This window comes from Salarias fasciatus, chromosome 8, assembly GCF_902148845.1.
Source record: "Salarias fasciatus chromosome 8, fSalaFa1.1, whole genome shotgun sequence".
Classification (NCBI taxonomy): Eukaryota; Metazoa; Chordata; class Actinopteri; order Blenniiformes; family Blenniidae; genus Salarias; species Salarias fasciatus.
Window position 1 is genome coordinate 21,663,460 of NC_043752.1, and position 25,374 is coordinate 21,688,833.

Below are 25,374 nucleotides of genomic sequence, written 5' to 3' on the forward strand. Positions count from 1 at the left end.
AGACTGTTTCCACTTACCCTGATGATGCAACCAGGGCTAGCTTCAGATGGGAATAGAGCAATCCCTTCATGTCACTTCCTGGCGCGCAGCAGAGCGGTGAACGTCTGCCGTAGGACCTATCCTCTTCATGCTTCTTGTAGGGAATATCATCAGGAAATACTCCATTCATTTCCATCGTTATGCAGATGATACGCAAGTCCACTTATCTATGAAACCAGATGACACTGATCAACTTGTCAAACTAGAAATGTGTGTTAAGACTCTGCAATTTAAACCTTCTGGCAAGTTCACAACTTGCCACACTGCACAACATGGACCAAAAAATCTTTCCCACGCTGTGAAGCTTGCTCTGTACAGACTGCACGGTGAATACTGCAAGCTGATGATGGCCATGCGCTCTCCATGGTAACCGAAGCATCAACAGAGTGCTGACATTCACTGGCCGATAACACACAGCCTTGTGGACGGAGCCTGTTCAGAAGGAGCCCCACCCACCTGATAGCCAGCGGCTCCCTCAGAGGCCCACGAGCTCGCAGCTCTGGAATGTCTTTCGCATGTGTTGGGGTTTACATTTGAACAAATAGTAATTAATAATTACAGATCATTAACTGTGAGTCACTATTACAATAAACCGTTTAGAGTGAAACACAAAAGTAATTTATCCAAGACCAATTATTAATTGGAATGAACTGTTATTTATTCATTGATAATTTCAGATAATCAGTTATTTAGAGTTATTTGGAAATGAGTAAATCACAGAGCAATTTAACCATCAAATCATTGACTAATTACATTCTATCAGTGGTGGGCCGTCAGGGCTTGCAAAGCCTTCTCTACTGGCCTAAAAGGTATCTGAATTACAGACTGATGTAAATTATATTTTGTCCATAAATAATTAATAAATGATTCCAAACGGTATGTTCCAGTTCCTTTCATAGTTTTCCCGTGGTTGCGCTGCTTCCAGACATGTTTTTTTCATATTAAATCATTTAACCAATCAGATTTCAGGCATCATCTGTTGCTAGGGTCAAAGAAATCTGCCCGAGGCCTTCACTGTCCGTTCCTGATGGCGCAGTGAAGTAAAGTGAAGCGTCAAACAGACAGTTACTTTAACCAATCAGACAGTTGCTTCAACCAATCAGATTTCGAGTTGGCGACTCAGCGCCTTCTAGCTAGTGTACACAAACAACAGCATATCTCTTGGTGAATGTAAATCAGAAGGCCTTTCTGATTTACATTCACCAAGAGATACAGTAGGGGGCGGTATGCACCTAAATTGTTGGTCGCCTACCGCAATTATTCCAAAGAAGAAGAAGAAGCAGAAGAAGACCTGAAGAGAAATAAAACTTACGCCAGAAATCCCACAGGGCAGCTGGACTTTCAGCCCTGGCTTTATGGAACTGAAACGCACGGATAATCTATATGACAGAGCAGTTGAACTCTTTTTGAGGAATGAAAGGAGGATGGATTTTGTTTTCAAATAATCGGGATTTTGGTGAGTAAAATGTTCCTCTTTTCCTAAATAATATTGCTGTTTTATTAAGTTGTTGATGCTCATTGTATGTGCACAGATGTAGTAGGAGACTTGTGCACTTCAGCAAAGGCATTTATTCTGGCTGCACAAGTATCTATCTGCTGTGCAACAACTCTTTATGTGCATAAAGAGTTTTTTTTGTAGACAAAATAGTTATTGAGAGGTGGATTGATTCAGGCGGATCTGTTCTGAAGGCCCTAGTGTGAAATGCACGGTCCGCCACTGAATTCTATTGATCAATTAACGACGGAAAAAATGATGGAAAAAATGAAACATGGGTAAATCACAGAAAATGAACCAATAGAAAATTTGAATAATGAATTCAATGAACTTGCGATTCTTAATTAATAATTCCAGGGCACCACTTCAAAGAGGACAATTACCAAAGTTCAGTCTCAAAAAAGAAAATAATTTAAACTGGTTGTTGATCTTTAGAGTAAACAGATGTTTAAATTATCATAGAAGTGTGAGATCAACTCTGAGCTGATACAATCAAATACACCAAAAACCACCAAATTGAAAATTGAAGAGTACATACTGCTATTTTCTAGCCTGACCAGCCATGACCAAAACGTGCTTCTCCAATACTTTACAAAGACGCTGTTTGGTCTGGGGTCACAGCTACTATTCTCAGTTTCTCAAATTTTTTTTTATTTGTGTATGAAGGCAGCTCATTGGCTGAGCGGTGGCAATGCGAGCCCCCATGTGTGACGTGCAATAACATGCGACGGACCCGGGTATGTCAACAAACGAGAGGCGCTGTAGTCACGCGGCGCTGCACGCAGCATTTGGTAATTTAAACTAAATTAACTTAATTAAACTTAAATTGTTCAAAACTGTAGAAAGAGCAGACGCAAAAACACGATCACCGTAGTCCGCCATGTTGAATGTGATGAACTGGGGAGTTCCGTCTGCTCAGTGTGACGCATGAGAGACGCCGTGCTGTGATTGGTCCGCCACCTTATGGGACAGTAAATTATTGGTCCCTTCGGCATCCAAGCAGCATGTGAGGGATGTAGAAGGACCTGGCTGGTCAGGCTAGCAATTTTCAGCCATCCCAGATGAAGAGAACAATCATGAGAGAATCATGGCAATATCTTTGGTCTTGGTTTGAAAGCTGTGGTTCTATGTTGGCCTGTGAAACTGGGTCAAGGACGGCCGACGTCTTCATCTTGAGACCAAATGTAAGCTGCGATGACATTCTGCCAGTGTCAGAAATTTGGGGCGAATGTGGGACTGCTGATGCTATGGCATCATATGGTTTGTTGTGTCTACAGAAAGGCCATTAAAGCCAGAAAAACCTTTATGCTATGCTATGAATTAATGCATGTCAAAAAACTTGAGAAGCATATATGACAGCCAGAGGTAATTTTTATTTTTAGAGTGGGACATGGCAGAGATAGCTTTCGTCCCAACACTACCCGGTGCCATCCACACATAGACGGATTATCATCACCAAGGGCCCTGGACACAAACTTGTCATGGGCCCACGGCCACCATACAAACAGAGTGTGCGTCACACACAAAACACTGGGCAATACACAACCACAAAAAAAAGCTCTGGCACTGTCCACGACACTCGGCCCAATGATCCATCTGCATATGCACGTACCAGGCCACCTAACAATAAAACACACCTCAAATAAAATAAACCAAAACTTACCTAAACTGCTGGCTTTTTCCTGGCCTTCCTCCAGGAAAAGTCCTGCTGCCACTGTTGTTATGAGTAGAATTACTATCATCTTGCCTCTGTTTTCTTGAGAAAAATGTTGAAATTGTTGGTATTTGCTGCACCAAAGCAGAATTTTTATCCTCTTTTCTTTCCTTAGCTTTCGTTTTTCCGAACCGCTGAGCGCCTGCTTCTCCATTTTGAAAACAAACTGTTGTGACGTAGCTGGGATGTATTCCACATGGGTTTGCATATGTGTCAAAGGGGCCGCATGTTTGGCATACAAGAATAGAGGACTGAAAAAAAGCCCAAAAAGTGCAGTAAATAATAATAATAATAATAATCTCGAGTTAACAAATGTATGGGAAACACTCATAAGTGCAAACATAAAGCCCATGACATGTGGACCATTATTGTTTACAACCACTTTTTATCGGTTCAACCCGGTTACAACAAGAGTAACAAGTTTACTTCTTCTCTTTAACTGAAAAAACGGTGTCCAGCCGGCTTTTTCTCACAACATGCAGAGAGAGCCTACACTTCAGGGGCCCTTCTTCTTCGTGGGGCCCCATCAGGTAGATTCCCGACGTGTCATTGTAAATTATCCGTGGGATTTAAGTTGTGTCGCTGATATCCGCCGTCTGTCCGGGGCCCTCCTACTAGCAACTAACCACTTAGCACTCGGAAAGGGCCCCATGCGGGGGATTTTCGACACTCTGTCGTTGCAGCGTTGAGTGTTGCGCTTTTAATTTGTCATTGACATTGACTGATGTCAGCCGTCCCTGGCGCCCCCTCCAGCCCGGGGCTGGAGAGAAGCAGCTGCTGCTCATTCCGCCTCGGATTTAAACATACAAACAAACAAAAATCCTTGGCAGTGGATTTCACCACAAGAGGGCCCGTGGGTTTTCATAACCTACCAACTCCACGTAAATTACACTTCTACATAATACATACTTTTTTTTTTGTTTTGGACAAAAAAAAAAAAAAAAAGCCTGGCTGAGGGCCCCTATTGGCTCTTGGGTCCTGGGCACATGCCCACTTTGCCCATGCAGTGATCCGTCTATGCATCCACACACCATCCTGCACCAAATGCACACCACCCTGCAGCATTCCAACCCTGCCCTGACGTGTCTCAACACATCCTGCAGTGTTTCAACACCGTTCAATCCAGCCTCGCAACAGCATCCTGCACCATGCCCACACCGCTCTGCCGTGTCCCGACACCATCCTGCAGCACAGCCATCATGGATGTGACCACACCACGGGTAAACTTTGCCACACAATCCGCCATATGAGTATCTATAAAGATGAAAATATTATCAGCAAGTCACAGTGATTGTTTATATGGCGTACAGCAGTTCCACTCGTACAATAGGCTAATGCTATCGCTAACACTACCACAGTCATTGTGGAGGACCAAAACATTGTTATTTACCTGTTTTCCAATCTTGATTCATGCGACGACGGTAATGGGAACAGGGCAGCCATGCGCAAAATAATTTTTTGTTCGGCGCTGGATGTCAGTGTAGGCTTGCAAAGCCAGGACTGCCAAATACGTGAAGCGCTCCTCCAATGCTGTGGTTGTGTGGGCTACCGTTGCCATGCGGATAGCTGCGTGCGCAGTAACATGGGACGTCTTACGCAGACACCATCACATGGCTCTGGATTGGCTCCTTTTTCTATGGAAAAGCAAACTCTTTTTGCATTGGTACCCATTTAGTACTAGCACCGGCACCAAACTAGCACTGTAACCAGTTTGTTGGAAAAGGGGTTGCTAGTTCTCCAAAAGTAGAACTGTCGGGCTCCTGTCAAGTGGAACCAGCTCCCAGTTTCAGTGAGGGAGGCTGGCTCAGTCTCTGCTATCAAGGCTAGGCTTAAAACATCATTTGTTTAGTCATGAGCACTTTTATCCATTAGTACAAACAAATCTGGTGGAAAATCACTTTCTTTGAAGCAGTGGACAGATTCCATAAAAAGACCAAACCCATCCTTTCCATGTCTCATATCTGACCTGGAGTGTCCATCATGCTGTCAGACATTTTTTTGTTTTTTTGTTTTTTTCATTATCCAAAATCACTCTTGAAGGAGTGATTTTGGATAATGAATTTCTTGGGAACTGTTTTAAGTAGCAGTTTTTTTTTTTTTTTTTTTTTTTTTAATCTTTCATGTTTTTACATCAAAAGGGTTTGTCACAGACAGCACTTTGTGTGTGTGTGTGTGTGTGTGTGTGTGTGTGTGTGTGTGTGTGTGTGTCTGTGTGTGCATCTGTGCATGCATGTGGAACTGAATAAAAATAAACTCCAGTGTCAGCTCGTGCCGCAGTGTGTCTCACTGATGTGTTTTTAATCCTTTCTGGACACAGAGGAAGCTGTGAGGCTCAGAGCGCTGAGAAATACAGAGACAATCTGGAAGAAAAAAAATATACATGTCTATGGATCACATTCGATCTTAGCGACCAAAGGAGAATGTCGGGAAGCATTATTTAAAATAAATGTGGGTGTTTTTCTGAGCTATCAACTATTGTGCTTGTCACAGAAGAGAACGTTTCCCACTTTTTACTAAAGTATCATCTGCATACAAGGAAAAATTTCTTCCATAGAAATACCATGAGTACCATGAAGAAAAACAGAAAAGAAGCTGGATGAATGGCATAAGATTGTCTACTCCCTCTATGGCACAGAACAAATCACTTTTTACAATAGACCCCAAAAGGATAAATTTGAAAAATTTGTGAAAAAAATGGAAGACATACATTTTACCAATGCGACCAGAATTTGTATAACTTTGAACTATGTAAAAACAAGTAATTTATGCAAACTTTTGTTTTATATGTACTTGATTTATTATTAGTACCGTTTTCAATTCTTGTTTATTTATTGTGTGAGGGTAAGAATGTTAAATGTAGTACTTGTAAATGAATTCCCTTAAAAAAATTAAAAAAAAGAAATTACAAATTGAGGACAAAAAAAAGGAAGCTGACACTTTTACATCATCTGCGTGTGTTTGTGTGTGTGTGTGTATGTTGCAACTAGTGACCTGACATGCAAACTACAGCATGTCAGTATTTCCAGTTGGGATGGGTATCGTTCACATTTGAAGCGGTAGGGACCAGTACCTGGTACCTGTGAATCGGTACCGGTGCTCAACGGCACCAATTTCGGTTTGTTGACACGCTTGCTACTGACATTATGTTCTTGTGTGCAATGCTGTTTTCTTTTCTTTTTTTTTAAAGTTTTATTTAGAAATATTGCAGCTCAAAAAAGTGAGCGGAGTAACAGGCTCCTGTCATTGCGCTGCAGAACTGAGCGCTTCAAGAGGTCGTTCATCCCCTCAGCAATCAGGCTGTATAACAGATGTGCCTGAGCCAAACCAAGTACAATCTGAGCACTTGTATTTATTGTACTGTTATTTATTTGCATGTGTATGATCTGTGTGCTGCTGGACACTGGAATTTCTCCCTTGGGAGATTAATAAAGTTTTTATCTATCTATCTATTGAGAAGATTTCAACATACAACTAGAAACTGGCACTTAGAGAGCGCAGACCTCCGCCACAGCTGAAATCAGTCACCAACAACCGTAAGAACACCAGATATAATCGCACAACATTGTTATTGGGGGGGAGTGATCGGAGCAGAGCGCTGCAGCATGCGGTGCCTCTCTCTGTCGCCCTCTCTCCCTGTGTGTGTGTGTGTGTTTATCTGAAAAGGAAAACTGAAAAGTGACATAATTTATTTTACTTCATTTCAATTCGAAAATTGAGTGGATTCTGTCGTATTTTCCGTTCCAGACTACCTGTGTGGTGCGATCTGCTCTGTCCAGCTTTACAGCTGGCGGTGCACGGCGCGCAGCTCGTGGAGAAAATGGAGCGGAGCGGAGCGGCCGCGGTCCACGGCGCGAGCCGCTACGGACGCTGCGGTCCCCCGCGTCTCCTGTATGAACCGTCAGATCGGTTAACAGTTGCGCCGATCTGACAGTCGATGCGCTGCGCTTCCCCAGACCTGCCAACCTGTACGCATTTTGCGTAGCAGGTACGCAATTTGACATCAAAATACGCTGGTACGCTCCGCCTCATTAAACTACGCAAAAAGCTGCAGACGTCTGTGAGCGCTGTTATAAATGTGGACCGTGGACGTTCTCATGTCTGACAACACGATGCAGCAGCAGGGCTCTGAAGTGTCACGCATTTCGGTGTGTTGTCACACATTCACGGCACACATTGTATTTGTCACGCTGAAAAAAAAATACCGGTAAATTAGGCTGGTGCGCCGCAGCTGTGGAACCGGGAGGAAACACATGTGCTACCCTCGTAGTGCTGCGACGTTCAATGAACGTTTGAACGGCTCTTTCAAGTGAACGACGATAGCCGGTTCACAGCTGTCTGAGAGTCGTTCCTTTGTGCAAATTGTCCTCGCTTCCTTCACGTGTCTCCTGAGTGTCTCCTGAGTCCAGCTGTCACCGCTGCTTTCGTGTTAACGACCGAGTTTCACTTTTCCGCAGCAGTTCCAGTCACCTGAACGCAGCAGCTAACTAGCGGAGGAGGAGTGTCGCGAAACCGGAGCGGAGCCGGTGTTTTGGAATAACTGAGTCCCTTTTAACTGGCGACTGGGCTTCTTTCACGTCCCTTGTTGCTGATAGATATTAAAAACCAGACAAAAAGTCGTGTCAGACCTTTTATGAGTCTGATTTCAACATCTGCGGCTACTAGCAGCAGCAGCAGGAAATGCTAAAGGAAGTCAGTCACCAGGTAACAAGGACACCAGTTCATTTGAAACACCGTATTCACGGCTTTATAAAGGTTTTAGTAATGGAACACACACGCGCACGCATGCGCACACACACAGCAAAAAATGCTTAGTTAAAGGACATGTAGCAGCATTTTGAAGCTCTTTTCTGGGGACAACGTGCACGGTCAGCCGCAATGTAATGTGTATCAGAAAAACATCTGTTTAATCTTTGCCAATAAACAAATTAAAGAACCACATGAGAACTTAAAACTGAACTTAAAACTGACAGCCCAACCCCCCCCCCCCCCCCCCCCCCCCCCCCCGTCAACAACTGCTCCGGCAAGTGGTACTCAAAAAATTTCACCAAGGTTGGCAGGTCTGCTTCCCACTTCCGTGTCGGAAGTGGCGCGTCCTGTGAACCAGGCGTTTGTCGCCCCTGTCGGCGGGCCTGCCCAACCATGTGAAAGACTCCCGATCTCTCAATGATAAAGAATCCTTTAAAAAATTCCTGGATCCAGACGGTGATCCGGATCATCACCAAAATTTCATCAATTCTAAGTTAGCCCAAGACCCACCTTTCCACAAAGTTTCATTGCAATCCGTCAATTACTTTTTCCGGGATCCTGCTAACAAACCAACCAACAAACCAACCAAGCAACCAACTAACAAACCGACATGATTACATAACCTCCTGGCGGAGGTAATAAAATAACATTATGGTCACATGACAACAATGTGACCAATGAACAATCTTTCCATTCTCAACATTTCAGGTTTTTTTTTTTTTTGGAACCAATAAAGAAATCAATCAGTGAAAAATTGATGCATTTTTACACACACACACACACACACACACACACACACACACACACACACACAAAATAAAAAACAAAAAAACATTGATGATCAAGACACTGCAACATTCTGACCAGAAAAGTCAATAAGTGAAAAAGTTATTATATTGACATTTTTCCTTTATATTGAGGGTTCCAATAAGTCATTTGGTAACTGTAAACATAAAATATCCATTTTGACCACAGATTTGAAAATTTGTTCATTTGTAACCGAAGGGAAAAGGTAAGTCGTTCCATCTGATGAATTTCGTTCACGATATCTACCCATTTTTCTAGATTAGGTGGTTCGGGTTGGAGTCAGTGTCTAGTCACAGCCTTTTTGCCTGCAGTTATCAAAATTCTATATAAGTAGGTATTGTTTGTTTGCTTTTCAAGTTTGCCCAAAATCAAGGTGGCAAAATCAAAAGGTAAAGTGATATTGATTATTCTATACTATATTATTCTATACGTTGGTGTATATCCTTCCAAAATTGTTGTATTTTTGGGCAGCCCCAGAATATATGCCAATGATTGGCAGCCTGACTTCCACACTGTCTCCAGCACTTAGGCTCTTCCCTGGTACTATGGCCTTTTTGCTTTGGAGTAATGAAACATCTAATTAAACATTTCTAATTGAATTCCCTCCATGAATATGAATTTGTGCATTTCCACACAGAAGTACAATAACCTTGCCATTCTTCATCAGTAGTAATAATGGTACTGTCCTTTGCCCATTTCATTTTCCAATACTGCATCGAATGTTGTTTTTTACTCATAAACCCTTTGTATAATCTGGATATGAGACCTTTTTTAGATTGAGCTCTGTAAGAATCTAGTATTTCCTTAAGCACTGGTTCCTGTACATCCAAAGTAAAACCTATTTCCTGATTAATGTAGTGGCACACTTGTAAATATTTGTAGAAATCTTGTTCTAGCCATTTAGTCTAGCCAATCTAGACTCTAGCCATGGATTTTCAACCTCCTTCAGAACCTTACCAAAGTCTTTATTTCCCAGTATTGCCTGTAGTGGAGGTTCCGATATTAAAAGGACCTCAGTATCTTTCCATCGTGCTTGATAATTAGGATTACATAGATTAATCAGTGGTTTGATTTGTGCTGAAGAAAAATAATCTTTTAAATTAGGTACTGCCATTCCCCCATTTCCCTTAGAAAGTTGTAATGTTTTGAATCTCACTCGTGGTTTTTTCCCCGGCCATATGAATCTAGACATTTTTTTTCCCATTCCAAAAGTTGTTTTTCTGTGATTTCAATAGGCAGAGCCTGAAATAAAAAAAAGGAATTGTGCCAGTATATTCATTTTCACTGACTCAATTCTTTGAGTTAGCTTTAAATTTAATTCTCTGCGTAAAGTTCTTGGAGGGTCATAATTTAAAGTGATAATCTGTGTTTTAGTTACATTCAATTTATATCCTGAATAGTTGCCGAAGGTTTTTAGGGAGTTAAACAAAATAGGCAATGATTTAGTTGGGTTACTTAAATATATTAGGACATCGTCAGCGTATAGTGCTACTTTATGTGTATCTCCACAGATGGATATCCCTTTTATATCATCAGTTTGCCTAATCATTTGAGCCAGAGGTTCTATGTAAAGAGAGAACAAAAGAGGCGAAAGCCCACAACCCTGCCTAGTTCCACAGTTCAATTCAAATGAATTTGTTAAATGTCCGTTAATTTTTATCCGAGCAGTTGGTTGTGTGTATAAAGCCTCAATTGTTTTTATAAAGTTATCATGAAAGCCAAATTTCCGCAACACCTCATATAAGAAGTTCCAACTCACAGAGTCAAAGGCCTTCTCAGCGTCCAGACTGACCAAAGTTGCTTGGATTTTCTGCTTAATATGGTTTATTACATGAAGAGTCCTTCTTATATTATCATGTGTTTGTCTCTGTAAGATAAAGACTGTTTGGTCAGGGTTAATAAGTTTCAGTAGAATAGTTTCTAATCTCTTTGCTAGGATTGATGTAAATAACTTGTAATCAGTATTGAGAACAGAAATGGGTCTAATAGAGCTACAATTAAGTGGATCCTTTCCCGCTTTACGGACTACTGAGATGGTCAGTTGTTGTGTGAATGAGGTCCAAAGGTTAGCCTGCACTCAGTAACATTCGGTAACCGTTTTGGTGACTTGTACTTACAGTTCAGTGTCACTGTGGGTATGACGCTGCACATTTTCGGTCAGGGGTGGGCATTCCTGGTCCTGGAGAGCCTGTGGACCTTTGATAATTTGTAAATTACACCCTGACATCTGTGTTTCTTTCATTGCATTTGCACGAGTCAAGTTTTACTGGATTTTACAGACATTATAGCCAGATACGATTCCAGATGGATGGGTCCATTCTGGTTAAAATGTTGATTTTGAAGAGTTTGTTGGAAAATGTAACACGTTCAACGTGTACGATCGCCAGCCCTGACCCTTTTTGGAGCCAGTTGTCGGGATACATTCAGTCTTACCACACCACAGACCTCAGGATAATCCTATAGGAAAATCTTTTAAGATAAAAGATGATCGAATGTTTGCCATGCACTAATAATTTTTTTTTTTTCATTTTGACTTGGTTGCCATTGAGTGAACTACATCAAGTTAAGGTTTGCCTCATCACTATGATGAGAGTTTGTGAACGCTACACTATGTCTCTGGTTCACCATACATGAATGAAACAGCCGTAACCTGCACAGCTGCCTGAAGTCCCCTCCAAAAGAAGAATGTTTTTTTTTTTTCTTTTTTTTTTTTTTTTTCTGTTTTGTGACGGATGCTCTCCTCGGTCCTGCCAGGTGTACCAGACTTAACAATTTATTTGTGAGCACATGCAGCTGACAAAAGCTGTTTCTCTGTGAGGAATCAGGTTACTGCTGAAAGTAAATAATCCAGTTTCACTGCAGCCAGTGGCTGTGATGCTACAGTAGAAAAGCTGTATACAGTAAAGTGAAGAATGGCTCTGAGAGTTGAGACTGAGCCTGTGAATAGCCACTCAGAGGTTGCTGGTGTTAGTAGAAAACTCTGTGTACTCATTCTGCCACTTCAGCACTGTCCTAAATTCATCAGGGGAGAAAGTTGAATCCCCATTTAAGGGCACGCTGACTGATTTTTTTTTTTGTCCTTAAGAGCCAAACAACTTTTATTACCACTCTATCGTCCCATGGACAAACTAAGTTATGAACTTTACAACTGCATATATAAACACAGAGAATCAGCGGACATTTTGATACCTTTATAACACAGTCATGACTTTATATCACCGCACACTGATCAGCCACGACTTTCTGATCTATTCATCATGTCCCCAGTTAGCGGTGGGAAATGAAAGAATGTTTTCACTTCACAGTTGATGTGTAGAAGTAGTAAAGTGGCTAAGTGTGAAGATTTGAGTTAATTTAACGACTCAAATCTTTTGTTTGGAGACATTACAGAGTAACCTTCTTAGCACCAAGGATCAGTTTTAAGCAACATAATTTTTCTGCTGACCAACAGGACGGTGCATAAAAAGAACTCAACAACACATCATCAGCAGGATAAAACTAACCTGTCTCACGACGGTCTAATCCCAGCCCACGTTCCCTTTTAGTGGGTGAACAATCCAGCGCTTTGTGAATTCTGCTTCACAATGAGAGGAAGAGCCGACATCCAAGGATCAACAAGCTACATCACTGTAAACATAGCTTGTTCCCTTATGGGGAAAAAACCCCAGGAATTTTTCAAAATAAAACTCAATGCAGACTAACAGAAATTTAATAAAATGAAATCATGTTTGCACCACCTGAGCCACCTGGAATCCAACACAAACTTTCAGAATTGAAGCTTAATTCAGCTCAATAAAAAGTTGTGATTAAATATGTATTAAATATTTGCACTACAGTCAAATATATATAAAGAAAATAAAATACGCAACACGACTCCTCAGTTATTGGTGTTGATGTCCGAATGTGCAGGGGATGTGCTGAAATGAACATACTCCGGTGGTGGTGGTGACGATGGTTGTGGTTGTATTAAGTTCTATTATATTTTCCACTGACAATATAATAGTTTCTATCGTGATTATAGTTGAACTGCTCTATATATCGCAGAGCTGCAACTATCGAGTATTTTTGGAATCAAGCATTCTGTCAATTATTTCTTCGAGTATTATTTCTACTGTAACAAATTATACCTTTTTGTTTTTAAAAAAAAAATGAATCAATCATATACAATGCAACATATCAGGGCTTTCAAAATGGCAACCAAATGCCATTTTTCCTCAGAAAAGTTTTTTTTTTTTTTTTTTTACAACTTTCAAAGTTTAAACCAGTACTGGCTTGAAAACAAAGCCAATGCAATATTTCTTGTCAAAGCAGTAATAGAATTCTGCAATCCAAAGCAGCCTAAAACAACTATTAGTATGAATTTTCCAAACGTGTTGAAGGAATGGAATGCTAGTCTTGAAGCGGAGTAGTGAGGGTGTTTGCGTTTAAAGGAGGGGTATTATGCAAAATCCATTTTTTTGAGTTTCGTATAAAGCTACAGAGTCATTTCCCCATTAAAAAGACTCATGGAGTTGTTCCCTGAACCATTCACGCATATTTGAGCAATCCCTGAATCTCCCCCTGGCAGGCATGTTGAGGCTGAAATGCTCGGTTCTGCACAGCTCCACCCATAATGCCCAGCTCCGCCCATAATCCACAGCTCCACCCATAATCCACAGCTCCACCCATAATGCACAGCTCCGCCCATAATGCACAGCTCCACCCATAATGCCCAGCTCCGCCCATAATCCACAGCTCCACCCATAATGCACAGCTCCACCCATAATGCACAGCTCCACCCATAATCCACAGCTCCACCCATAATGCACAGCTCCGCCCATAATGCACAGCTCCACCCCAGCTCTGACATAGTCTGCACAGCTCCTCCTGCACAGCTCGCTGTCCCGCCCCTCTCCACTTGGAGATGCACATGGAGATGGACGCTCTGAGGGGGGGCGTGTTGCTAAGGCCAGGAGATTCTTAAAGAGACAGGGACTCATTTCCAGTGTTTTGAGGCAGCCATGATGCAGAGGCACATTTGATTTAAATTGTTTTTGACACTTGCAACTTCATGGTACGCAAGTTCGGTGTTGCAGTACACACACAGTGAACCATATTTTCGCCACTTCATAGTGTGAAGTGGTCTCTCTAAATTAAACTATGGAAGATGACCTTTATCAATACAATGTAGCAGGAAGGATAGGGATGAATGTTAATGACAGGGCTGACCACAAAGAACAAACTCAGACACACAACTTGAATTTACTGCATAAACCCTGTGAAAGACTGTTTTCAGTGTGTCCTCAACATTCAGATAAAGAGAGCATCTCTCTGCTCCAACAGTGTGGAGAGCCTGGATGATGAGCCAGTGTTATCAGCAGCTGGATGAATGGAAGAGTTACTGTATCTATGTCTCAGCAGAGTAGATTGTTAAAGAATCACATGTGTTCAGTTTTGTAATATTAACATTTCAGTGGAAAACAGTGAATTTTCCTAAAAAAAAAATTAATGTAATGCATTGGTGTTGCACTTTTGTTTCAATTTAATGATGTTATTTTAATAAATTCAATTACTGATTTTGGACAAAAAGACTGGTCTTGTTCCCTTCAGCATTGCAATTTTTATGTCAGTTGGTTCAAATTCCATATTTGCGAAACTGTTTGTAATTAAAATACTTGCTCCATTTCAGCTAAAACATTCAGAAGAAATGATTTTTGGGCATTAAATTAATTTTGTGTACTAATTCTAAGTTAGGTCTGCGATCAGTTATCTTAAAAAATTGTAATTGATTGACATCAAATTTGATCAGGCGAGATTTCTGTCTTGATTGACAGTGACACAGAATGTGTGTGTGTGCACTGTGGTGCGGTGAGGATATCGAAGCACACCACACACAATACAATCAAACTGATCAACGCCGGACTTTTTATCTTCGTGTGTGGGATCTGGAAGAGATCAAAAAACTTGACGTGTGGACTGGCCTTAAGCAGACTTTCCACTGTGTACGAGAGATTAAAGACGTACAAACACATGACTGATGCTTTGCTGCCTGCTTTGTGCTGAAGCATCAGCAGTCGACAGGAACCATGTATTGATCTGCATTCAAAGTGCACTTAGCAGGAGTGCTGTGGGATTAGAGGGAGGGGGGCAGAGATCAAAGTTAGCAATGGAACAGGAGGAGGAGTAGGAGGACAGAGTAGCTACACAGAGCTGGGGGAAGCAAAAAGCCAGGACCACCAATTGCTGCAAATAAAACCTGCATTCTGTGAGGGAGATGACTGTCCTGCCATCACGAGCTGTGGGACTGCACTGTGTCGGAGGGGGATTGAGAAGATACAGAGAAAATAATGAGTCGCACAAGGCTGTTCATCTGTAGTTTAAAGTAGCGAAGTGCAGAAGCTTCATCACAGCATTTACTTCTGTGTCTTCACATAATCACAATTTGACTAAAGCGGATCTATCAGTGGAACACATACAGCCTAGTCTGTGCTGAGGCATCCAGTCTGGTCAATGTTCTATAGCATGGAAGACTGCTCTAAAGACCCCAGGTCCCATAATGTCACATATAAAACCATAATGGGAATAACGGCGCTCGAACAACCCGCGTCACTAACAGTGTTACGTTTTTCAGTAACGGGCAATCTAAGTAATTTTCCAGCGTTACAACACTGTTACCGTTAACATCAGTCAAGCAACACTGAAACAATAAACCTCGTGGAAAAAGGACAAGTTATTTCATAAACTTAGTTCAATAAATATGCTGCTGGTTCTGCTGTGAATCACTGTGGGGTGATAAAAGGAGTCAGAGCTTCCTCGACTGGAAACGTATCACAACAACAACATCACACAGGCCGGCGTCACACGGTCCTCGGCTCAGATATAAAATACAGAAGACTGCACTGCTTGTCAAGCAACTCTGGGAACTCACAGGAACATTATATTTAGTGGTGACAGTGGCGTTTAATAAAAGACAAAAACAGTGAATGGCAGCATGTCGCCAGCACTGATGTGTTGTGTCCTCAGTGGTCGGCTAAGAGGACACAGGCGTCCTGTCCAGGGTATAGAAACTCACATTGATGGGAAACCGGTGTTGTTTGTGTGTTGATGATGTTTTCTTATAGTTATTGATGTTGGAAGTCCAAATCTGTGAATTTATTCATTTTCTTTCTGTACTACTGGACAAGAAATCTGTAGACAGTAAAAAGAAAACTATCTCATTATAACAACATACAGCTCAGAAGATATACAGCATTCATTATGTATTTACCTTTTGATTGATGAATAATTGATAACTGGCTTGTGGCGACCAAGCATTCATAGCCACGTGGCTTTTTGATCCGTTCAACGGATTCGTTTTGATCAGTTGATCCGTTGATGTCGGCTCTTCATCCCACTGTGAAACAGAATTAACCAAGAGGTGGAATGTTCACCCACTAATAGGGAACGAGACAGGTTAGTTTTACCCTACTGATGTTGTTGTAATAGTAATCCTGTTATTGATCCAGTAATCTGATTAATACAATGGTTATTTATACTGTAGCAGTTGCGTGCTTCCATATAATATTCATTCTATAAGTTATGCATTTGATTGTCCCCTCCTGTGGCGATGGAGAATATAACTTCTTATTTTACAATGGCTCACAGTGGGTCATTACCAAAGATTTTTTTTAATCAGTTTATTTATTTATTTGTGCCTCTGAGCTTCTCTGAGCTTCTGTCACTCCCTGGAACTTGCGGTGACTGGTCCCGGGTAGGCTTGGAAGGACCTAGGGCTGCATGGGGGAGGGGGTTGGGCTGTCGATGACCCTCTGCCGGCTGTGTGATCAGCCCCCCCCCTCCCCCCTCTAGTAGTGGCTCTACTCCGAGCTCCTCCCTGGTGGCTGAGCTCCTCCCCCTGTCTCTAAGGGAGTCCAGCCTCCCTACGGAGGAAGCTCATTTCGGCCACTTGTATCCGGGATCTTGTCCTTTCGGTCATGACCCAAAGCTCATGACCATAGAGGAGGGTGGGAACGTAGATTGACCGGTAAATCGAGAGCTTCGCCTTTCGGCTCAGCTCCTTCTTCACCACGACGGACCGATACAACGACCGCATCACTGCAGCCGCTGCACCGATCTGCCTGTCAATCTCTCCTCCATCCGTCCCCCACTGTGAACAAGACCCCAAGATACTGAAACTCCTCCACTTGGGCCAGAGTCTCTCCACCAACCTGGAGGGGGCAAGCCACCTTCTTCCGGTCGAGGACCATGGCCTCGGATTTGGAGGTGCTGATCCTCATCCCTGTCGCTTCACACTCGGCTGCGAACCGCCCCAGTGCATGATGGTCCGGGTTCGATGAAGCAAACAGGAAAACATCATCTGCAAAAAGCAGAGATGAAATCCGGTGGTTCCTGAACCAGACCCCCACCGGCTCCTGGTCCCTGAACCGGACCCCCTCCAGCCCCTGGCTGCACCTAGAAATTCTGTCCATAAGAATTATAAACAGAACCGGTGACAAAGGGCAGCCCTGCCGGAGTCCAACATGCACCGGGAACAGGTCTGACTTTCTGCCAGCAATGCGGACCAGACTCCTACTCCGGTCCTACAGAGACCGGACGGCCCTGAACAAGGGGCCCCGGACTCCGTATTCCCGGAGCACTCCCCACAAGACACTATGAGGGACGCTGTCGAATGCCTTCTTCAAGTCCACAAAACACATGTGGACTGGTTGGGCAAACTCCCACAAGCCCTCGAGCACCCTATGGAGGGTCTAGAGCTGGTCCACTGTTCCGCAACCAGGATGAAAACCGCATTGTTCCTCCTGAATCCGAGTTTCGACTATCGGTCGGATCCTCCTCTCCAGTACCCTGGCAGTCTACAAAATTCTTTTTCATCTGAAAAGAGGACTTTGGCCACTGTCCAGTTCTTGACATAAGGAATACTGCATTTGTAGCCCATGTCTAGGACACCTCAACTCCTGAACCCTCCTCGCCCACAGCCTCTCTCACCTCCGGCCCATTTCACCACCACACCACCTCTTTTCTATCAGGTCTCAGCCACAAAGCAGACCTGCCCACCCCTCTCCCTCACAGGAGAGCTGAGGAAGTATCATCTCCAGGCTCCTGGACCAGACGGCTTCACGCTCCACCCTCCTTATGCAGCCCTGCACAGATGAACGGTGTGGAGTTATGGAGTATGTCTTCAACATGACCAGTGTGTGCCAGAGACCTATGCTGGCGCTAGCTGACCGCCATTGGCGCAGTGTTTCCCTGAGTGGCTGTGCCAGTGTGAGCCTGCAGTCACAATGGTAGGGCTGCCAAGATAAGTCCAATAGTCATGGCAACATTTATTAATCGACATCGTCAGGGTTTTTATTAAGCTTTTTTTTTCTATCTCTAAACTGCCGCTGCACCTTCCCTTGTCTTGTCTGCCTTTCTGTCTGATGCACATGCGCAGCAGAGGACTCGCCAGGTCAGCTGTGATATCTACAGGAAAGTTTGGCCCAAACAGCATCAGAACTTGCCTACCATGGCAGCATGACGGCGAAGCATGAGCACCTGCGTAGGAAGCAGTTCTTGCTGGTTCAATTTGTCACGATGAGGGACGGTTGTCCCTTTAAAGTCCCACTTCAATCCCCTTTTATAGTACTTTAAATTTTCTCAAGGGTGTGTTTAATTGTGATGTGAAGTTTCTAGTCAAAATCTTTGGACCGATGCCATTTTCCAGCTCAAGCTCGTTAGCAATCAGCCTCTAGGTTGTGGGCAGAGTAAGCGCTTGGTTGCACTTGGTTGCGTTAGCGAGCGAAGCCTCTGTCAGAGTGGGCGGAGTGGACCAGGCGGTAACAAGTCCAGTCTTTTTGATTTTGCATTTTCTAGTCGAATTGTTGTTCAGAGCAATTTGATGCAGAAATACTCAATAACGCAATTGTGATCGTGGTTTTCTCAACATGTCTCAGCATAAGAAAAAGGCTACATTAACACGTGAACAACATGAAAAATCTGATTTTCATTGGAGTGGGTCTTTAAGCGAACTGCCTTAAAGATTACTTAGCTGCTAACATTAAGGTGAAATTTTCTCTCAAAGGGGAGTGAGTCTTTCCCCTGAACATGAAGAAATGATAGCTTTCCTGAATATGATGAGAGTCCGGTGAAGACCATGATAACACAGTCAGAGTGTAGACCTGGATAATAAGAGTGTAGACTAAGATAATCTAGAGTCAGAGTGCAGACGATGATAATATAATCAGAGTGTAGTAAAGTTGAATATGGTTGTGAACACTGAGCACAAAATTAACTTTTATTTTATATGCTCCAAAACTTAATTTTTGTGCTTAATTTCTTATTTAATTTTTTTCTGGTGCCTCCCTCATTTGATTTTATAGCACTATTGAAATGTTAACTCTGCTTGATGCCAGAGACAAATGAAGCCAAGAAACGCCTAGATAAGGATTTATTTGGGTTTTCCTGAGCCCATTGCCTTATTACCCAGTGCTTTATTTTACTCAGCTCTTTAAACTCACATATACATTTAAAGATTTCTTTGATGCCTGAGAAAAGTAAAATATGTTTTTAAGTATTTGTTAATATTTTGTATTCTTACTACTACATAAGTAAGTGCATAGTGCAAAGTTTTTGGTTCCATTTTACAATGTACAAAACATTTAAAGATCAAAATGCTTAAGGCCAGAGTTCTGCCTTCATTTTATTTTGCAACATCACTTTAGAAAATGTCAGAAAAGCTGCTACAAAGTGCAAAGTTAATTACAATTTGAATGAATTACTTTCTCAAACCTTAAGCACTTGGAGCTGGAGGCTAATGATGCTGATGTAAGAGCTGCTGCATGTGGTGCAATAAGCTGCGAGTTACTTGTGATACAGTTAGTCGACTAATGGCAAAAATAATTGCTGACTTGTCGATTATTAAAATAATCATTTGTGGCAGCCAGAAGTGGCACTGTTATTTTTTTGGGAAAAAAAACCAAAATAAAGTCAACTTAGAATTTTTCCAAAACACACAAGCAATAATATAAGAAGAACAAAATCAATGTGCCTCACTACTGAAGATCACCACCTGAACACTCACCATCATTAAATACTGTATGTGTTGCACTACGTACATACGCTACGCCACGACCCAGGAAAGTTGTGGCTCTGCAGTTTCCTTCAGGCTGGGACACAGAGGCTGTGCCTTGCATCAGCAGCATCAAGCCGTGGCTCTGACATCCCACCAGGTGGATAGAAATCCACGGGCCTCTGCACAAGCAGAGGCTCACAAGTGGACTCAGGGAGTGGACTCAAAAGTACCTGTGTGTTCACCTGAACAATACTGGACTGAACTCACACCATGGACGTACTGTACAGAAGGGCCAGAGCAGCTCTGTTTCCTGAGGAGACTGCTGTCCTTTGCTGAAAGCAAACTTCATTTCTGCTATTTATGAATAACCATACAGCATATCCTCTTTGTCAGAATGCATACTGTACATATTTAATGCTCGCTTGTGTGTTCTTGAGTGAGTTTTTACTGTCCCAATGCTGTTGCTACAAAATCATTTCCCGAGGTCTTCTGATCTTATTCATCTGTACCTAACGGCTCCCCAGAAGAATCGTTACATTCAACGCAAGCAGAAGAAGGGAGAGAGCTCAAACAGGGGCTCTGCAGAATACTGGGCACCTCACCTTAATTTTGTCATGCTGGAAAGAAACGGGTGCACAATGAAGGACCAAAATTTGGCATGATTTTGAATAACATTTTCAAATTTGTACTACATCGAATCTTTCAGCTATTCCTGATTAATCATCTATTTTAGGAACATTAAATTGTGATTTTGACATTTGGCCAACAAACAACCATCATTTTGTTTATAAGCATTTTAGCTTATTTTCATATTTTATAGTTGTAGAGTTTAATATTCTGTTGTTTTCTTCTTTGTCTGCTTCCACGTATTGATTTGGATTGCTATCCTGTACTGCTTTGGTAATGTTTATATCTTCTATTTTTTCTCCTTGTTAGATGCTATTCTGATTTCTTTCTCTTATAATTGAAAAATCTCAAACAGATCTAGGAATAAAAACAGGAGTCAGTCAAGAGAGAGATCACTGTTGTGTGCTGAAATCCTTCTTAATGCTCCACAACATCGCAGCGTGTTCAGCTGAAATCGTGGAGTTCTCCAACCTTAAAACAATAAACATGGTTTCAGTGAATAGCTAAACGTAGTGGGATTTCATGTGTTTACTTCCTTTACGAAGCCCAGTGAAGACTACTACACTGCACGGCAAGTATACCAACGCAACAAGTCAAACATTCAGAGTATGAAATCAAATGTGTCACAGAGCCATGACTCCACCTGGTCTCCACCAGGTCTCCACCTGGTCTCCACCAGGTCTCCACCAGGTCTCCACCTGGTCTCCACCTGGTCTCCACCAGGTCTCCACCTGGTCTCCACCTGGTCTCCACCAGGTCTCCACCTGGTCTCCACCTGGTCTCCACCAGGTCTCCACCTGCTCTCCACCTGGTATCCACCTGGTCTCCACCAGGTCTCCACCAGGTCTCCACCTGGTCTCCACCAGGTCTCCACCAGGTCTCCACCTGGTCTCCACCAGGTCTCCACCAGGTCTCCACCAGGTCTCCACCTGGTCTCCACCAGGTCTCCACCAGGTCTCCACCAGGTCTCCACCTGGTCTCCACCAGGTCTCCACCAGGTCTCCACCTGGTCTCCACCTGGTCTCCACCAGGTCTCCACCAGGTCTCCACCAGGTCTCCACCTGGTCTCCACCTGGTCTCCACCAGGTCTCCACCAGGTCTCCACCTGGTCTCCACCAGGTCTCCACCTGCTCTCCACCTGGTATCCACCTGGTCTCCACCAGGTCTCCACCAGGTCTCCACCTGGTCTCCACCAGGTCTCCACCTGGTCTCCACCAGGTCTCCACCAGGTCTCCACCTGGTCTCCACCTGGTCTCCACCTGGTCTCCACCAGGTCTCCACCTGGTCTCCACCTGGTCTCCACCAGGTCTCCACCAGGTCTCCACCAGGTCTCCACCTGTTCTCCACCAGGTCTCCACCAGGTCTCCACCTGGTCTCCACCTGGTATCCACCTGGTCTCCACCAGGTCTCCACCTGGTCTCCACCAGGTCTCCACCAGGTCTCCACCTGGTCTCCACCTGGTCTCCACCTGGTCTCCACCAGGTCTCCACCTGGTCTCCACCTGGTCTCCACCAGGTCTCCACCAGGTCTCCACCAGGTCTCCACCTGTTCTCCACCAGGTCTCCACCAGGTCTCCACCTGGTCTCCACCTGGTCTCCACCTGGTCTCCACCAGGTCTCCACCTGGTCTCCACCTGGTCTCCACCAGGTCTCCACCAGGTCTCCACCAGGCCTCCACCTGGTCTCCACCTGGTCTCCACCTGGTCTCCACCAGGTCTCCACCTGGTGTCAGTGATGCCTGATCAGCAGGTGATCCCTCAGTGTGTCCCTGAGAGGACCAGGAGACACCGTGGTCTCCTCTGCAGTCTCCCTCACACTCCGTAAACTGCACTGCAAACCGTACAGCAACACTGGACCTGCTGCTCTGCAGAAACACTCCGCACCACCCGCATGTTGCCGTTCATGCGTGAGTGCGGTCAAATGCACACCTTCCTTTGTCAGGTCTCTCTCACACACACACACACACACACACACACACACACACACACACACACACACACACACACACACACACACACACACACACACACACGTGATTATTCACGTGTGACTTCATGCAATACATCTTCTCTCCCGCACAGATGGGCTGAATGCGCCCCGCACCGCCCCCGGCAGCAGCAGACGCAGCGGGGCGCCGCGCGCACCGCACTGCATCAAGCATTCAGCCAACACGCACACCGAGCCCCGCGCACGGCCGGCAGCATCCCGCATCCTGCGGCAGCTCCCGCCCGTCGGCACGATGCGCCCTCCCGCACCGCCGACTGCGGTAAACTCCGCGTCCTCACGCACACTCACGCTCACAGACTCGGGAGGAGACGGAGACACTTACAGTCCGCAGGAACTGGATCTCATCCTCCTCTCCTCCGTCAGCCATGGTGAGAGAGCAGCCGAGAGGCGGAGAGGCAGCCTGCGTCTGCGTGAGAGGAGGGGATGGCTGTCCGCACGAGAGAGCGGGGGGGGGGGGGGGGGGGGGGGGGAGAGAGAGAGAGAGAGGGAGGGGGGGAGGGAGGGGGTGTAGGAAGCGACAGAGAGAGAGAGAGAGAGAGAGAGAGAGAGGGAGGGAGAGAGAGAGGGAAAGAGAGGGAGAGAGATGGAGAGAGAGAGGGAGAGGGGGAGCTAGAGAGAGAGGGAGAGAGAGAGATGAAGGGAGGGAGGGAGAGAGGGGGTAGAGGGAGCTAGAGAGGGAGGAGGGAGGGGGTGTAGGAAGCTAGAGAGAGAGAGAGAGAGAGGGAGAGAGTCAGGAGCTAGAGAGAGGGAGAGATAGGGAGTGAGAGAGAGGGAGAGAGATGGAGGGAGTGAGAGAGAGCAGGAGGGGGGAGCTAGAGAGAGAGAGGGAGGGAGGGGAGCTAGAGAGAGAGGGAGAGCGAGGGAGGGAGAGAGAGATGGAGGGAGGGAGATAGAGAGAGAGAGAGAGAGAGAGAGATGGAGGGAGGGAGAGAGGGAGAGAGAGAGATGGAGGGAAAAAGGGGAAGAAAGAGGGAGAGCGAGAGAGAGAGAGAGAGAGAGAGAGAGAGGAAGGAGTGTGTGTGTGTGTGTGTGTGTGTGTGTGTGTGTCCTCCTCAGCCTCAGGTGTACCAGCAGCAGTGCTCCCCCTCCTGGCTGCTTGTCTTCACAGCTTCACTGACTGACGCCACGTCAGGAAGTTTCATTGGAAGTTTTGCAGAAACGTCACTTCAGTGAGATTCTGGTCACACATGATGAAACCAGACATTTCAGCTACTTCTTTTTCATGGTTTACAAAACTTTGCTCGTATGTGGGACAAATGATCAAGTTCACTGCTGTAAAGAGCCAAGTCTGCCTTTGTACAGAATACATATAACTTCATTCACGGAACCAAAGACCAAAGTTTGTGTGTCCTGCATGAACAGCGTTAGTCATCAGACTGCTTCCCGAAGGCTGCGTTCTCTTGTTAGCCCGGGATTTGTGTAATGTCCACACCGCTCTCTTTACACTGTTTCACCAGGCTTCTAACATGGCTCCTGTTTGTACCCACAGTGGCTGGGTCTGACCAGCTGCTCAGGGGCTGTGGCAAACGAGTGTGAGAACGGTTACAGTCTGACAGGTTCCCACAACCACACCCGGGTTCTCCAGATCCACCAGCATGTAGCCACGGTAAGAGGTTACTAGCATCAGAGAGACTCAAAACCCCGAGGTCGAGACCAGTGAGCTGAGACCTGTGTTTACAGGTATGGCAAATCTTATTTTTCAGTGACAAATTAAATTTTCAATGGCAAATGGCATTACTGGGCTGGTTTCCCATGCTGCCACTCACTCTCTGCTTGGGCCCGGGTTGTTGTGGCCGCCGTCTTGCCTGCAAGGTGGACACTACTGCGGCTTTCTTTCGAAATAAGCTCAAGCAATGTCTTTGTGTTTCACCCCTAACTTTCTGTGAGGCTGCGGAAGACTCCCGATTCACCACTCCAACTCACCTCCCTTAAAGGGATACTTCAACATTTGGGCAAATTAGCCCATTTAGCGCAATTCCTTAGTGATTTCGAACAGCATACTTACTGTTACTTACTGTTTTTGTGAGTGCGAGCTATTGTTTATTCAGAGGTGAGTCGGGGAAGGTTTTCGGGACGGACACAATGGAAGTGGATGGTATTTTTGTTCCCCCTCGTCAAACTCATCAAATACACAATCCAACAACCCCAAAACACTTTGATGGACACGTTATAATCCGCACATTCACTACGCTGTGGAACACCAACAAATAATATTGTAGCGTTACGACACTGAAGCAAATACTGGGAACTACTTTTTCTTTTGAAATCACTACGCCCAGACGCCATGTTTAGTAAGTAGTTCCGTCTTAGCAATCTTCACATAAACAACTCAATCTGGTCATTTTGCATTAATATTTCACAGCATAGTGAACGTGTGGATTATAACGTGTCCACCAAAGTGTTTTGGGGTTGTTGGATTGTGTATTTGATGAGTTTCACGAGGGGGAACAAAAATACCATCCACCTCCATTGTGTCCGCTGCGAAGCCCTCCTCAACTCACCTCTGAATAAACAACAGCTCGCCCTCACAAAAAACAGTAAGTGTGCTGTTCCAAATGACTAAGGAATTGTGCTAAATGGGCCAATTTGCCAAAATGTTGAAGTATCCCTTTAAGTATGTGCTTAATTTAGTGCTGTCAGTTTTAATCACGATTAATCCATTGAGGTCTGCCAATTAATAATAATAATGCATTGGTTTTATATAGTGCTTCTCTGGACACTCAAAGACGCTTTACATTGCATTATTGATTCTCTCCATACTGGGTGGTGGTAAGCTACTGCTGTAGCCACAGCTGCCCTGGGGGGGGCAGACTGACGGAAGCGAGGCTGCGCCATCGGCCCCTCCCACCACCAACCATTCACTCTCACAACTTTCATACTTAGGCAAGGTGGGTGAAGTGTCTTGCCCAAG

At 44.4% G+C, this 25,374-nt stretch overlaps 1 protein-coding gene across 1 annotated transcript in view; it reads right to left on the bottom strand.

Annotated features, from left to right (window-relative positions):
• Positions 1-22,834, bottom strand: part of LOC115392908 (ryanodine receptor 2-like) — a 274,406-nt gene extending 251,572 nt beyond the window's left edge. The window contains 1 exon segment of the mRNA XM_030097575.1: positions 22,786-22,834. Coding sequence (XP_029953435.1) covers positions 22,786-22,830 — 45 coding nt within the window. The 5' untranslated portion in view covers positions 22,831-22,834.
• Positions 22,835-25,374: the final 2,540 nt, after the last annotated feature.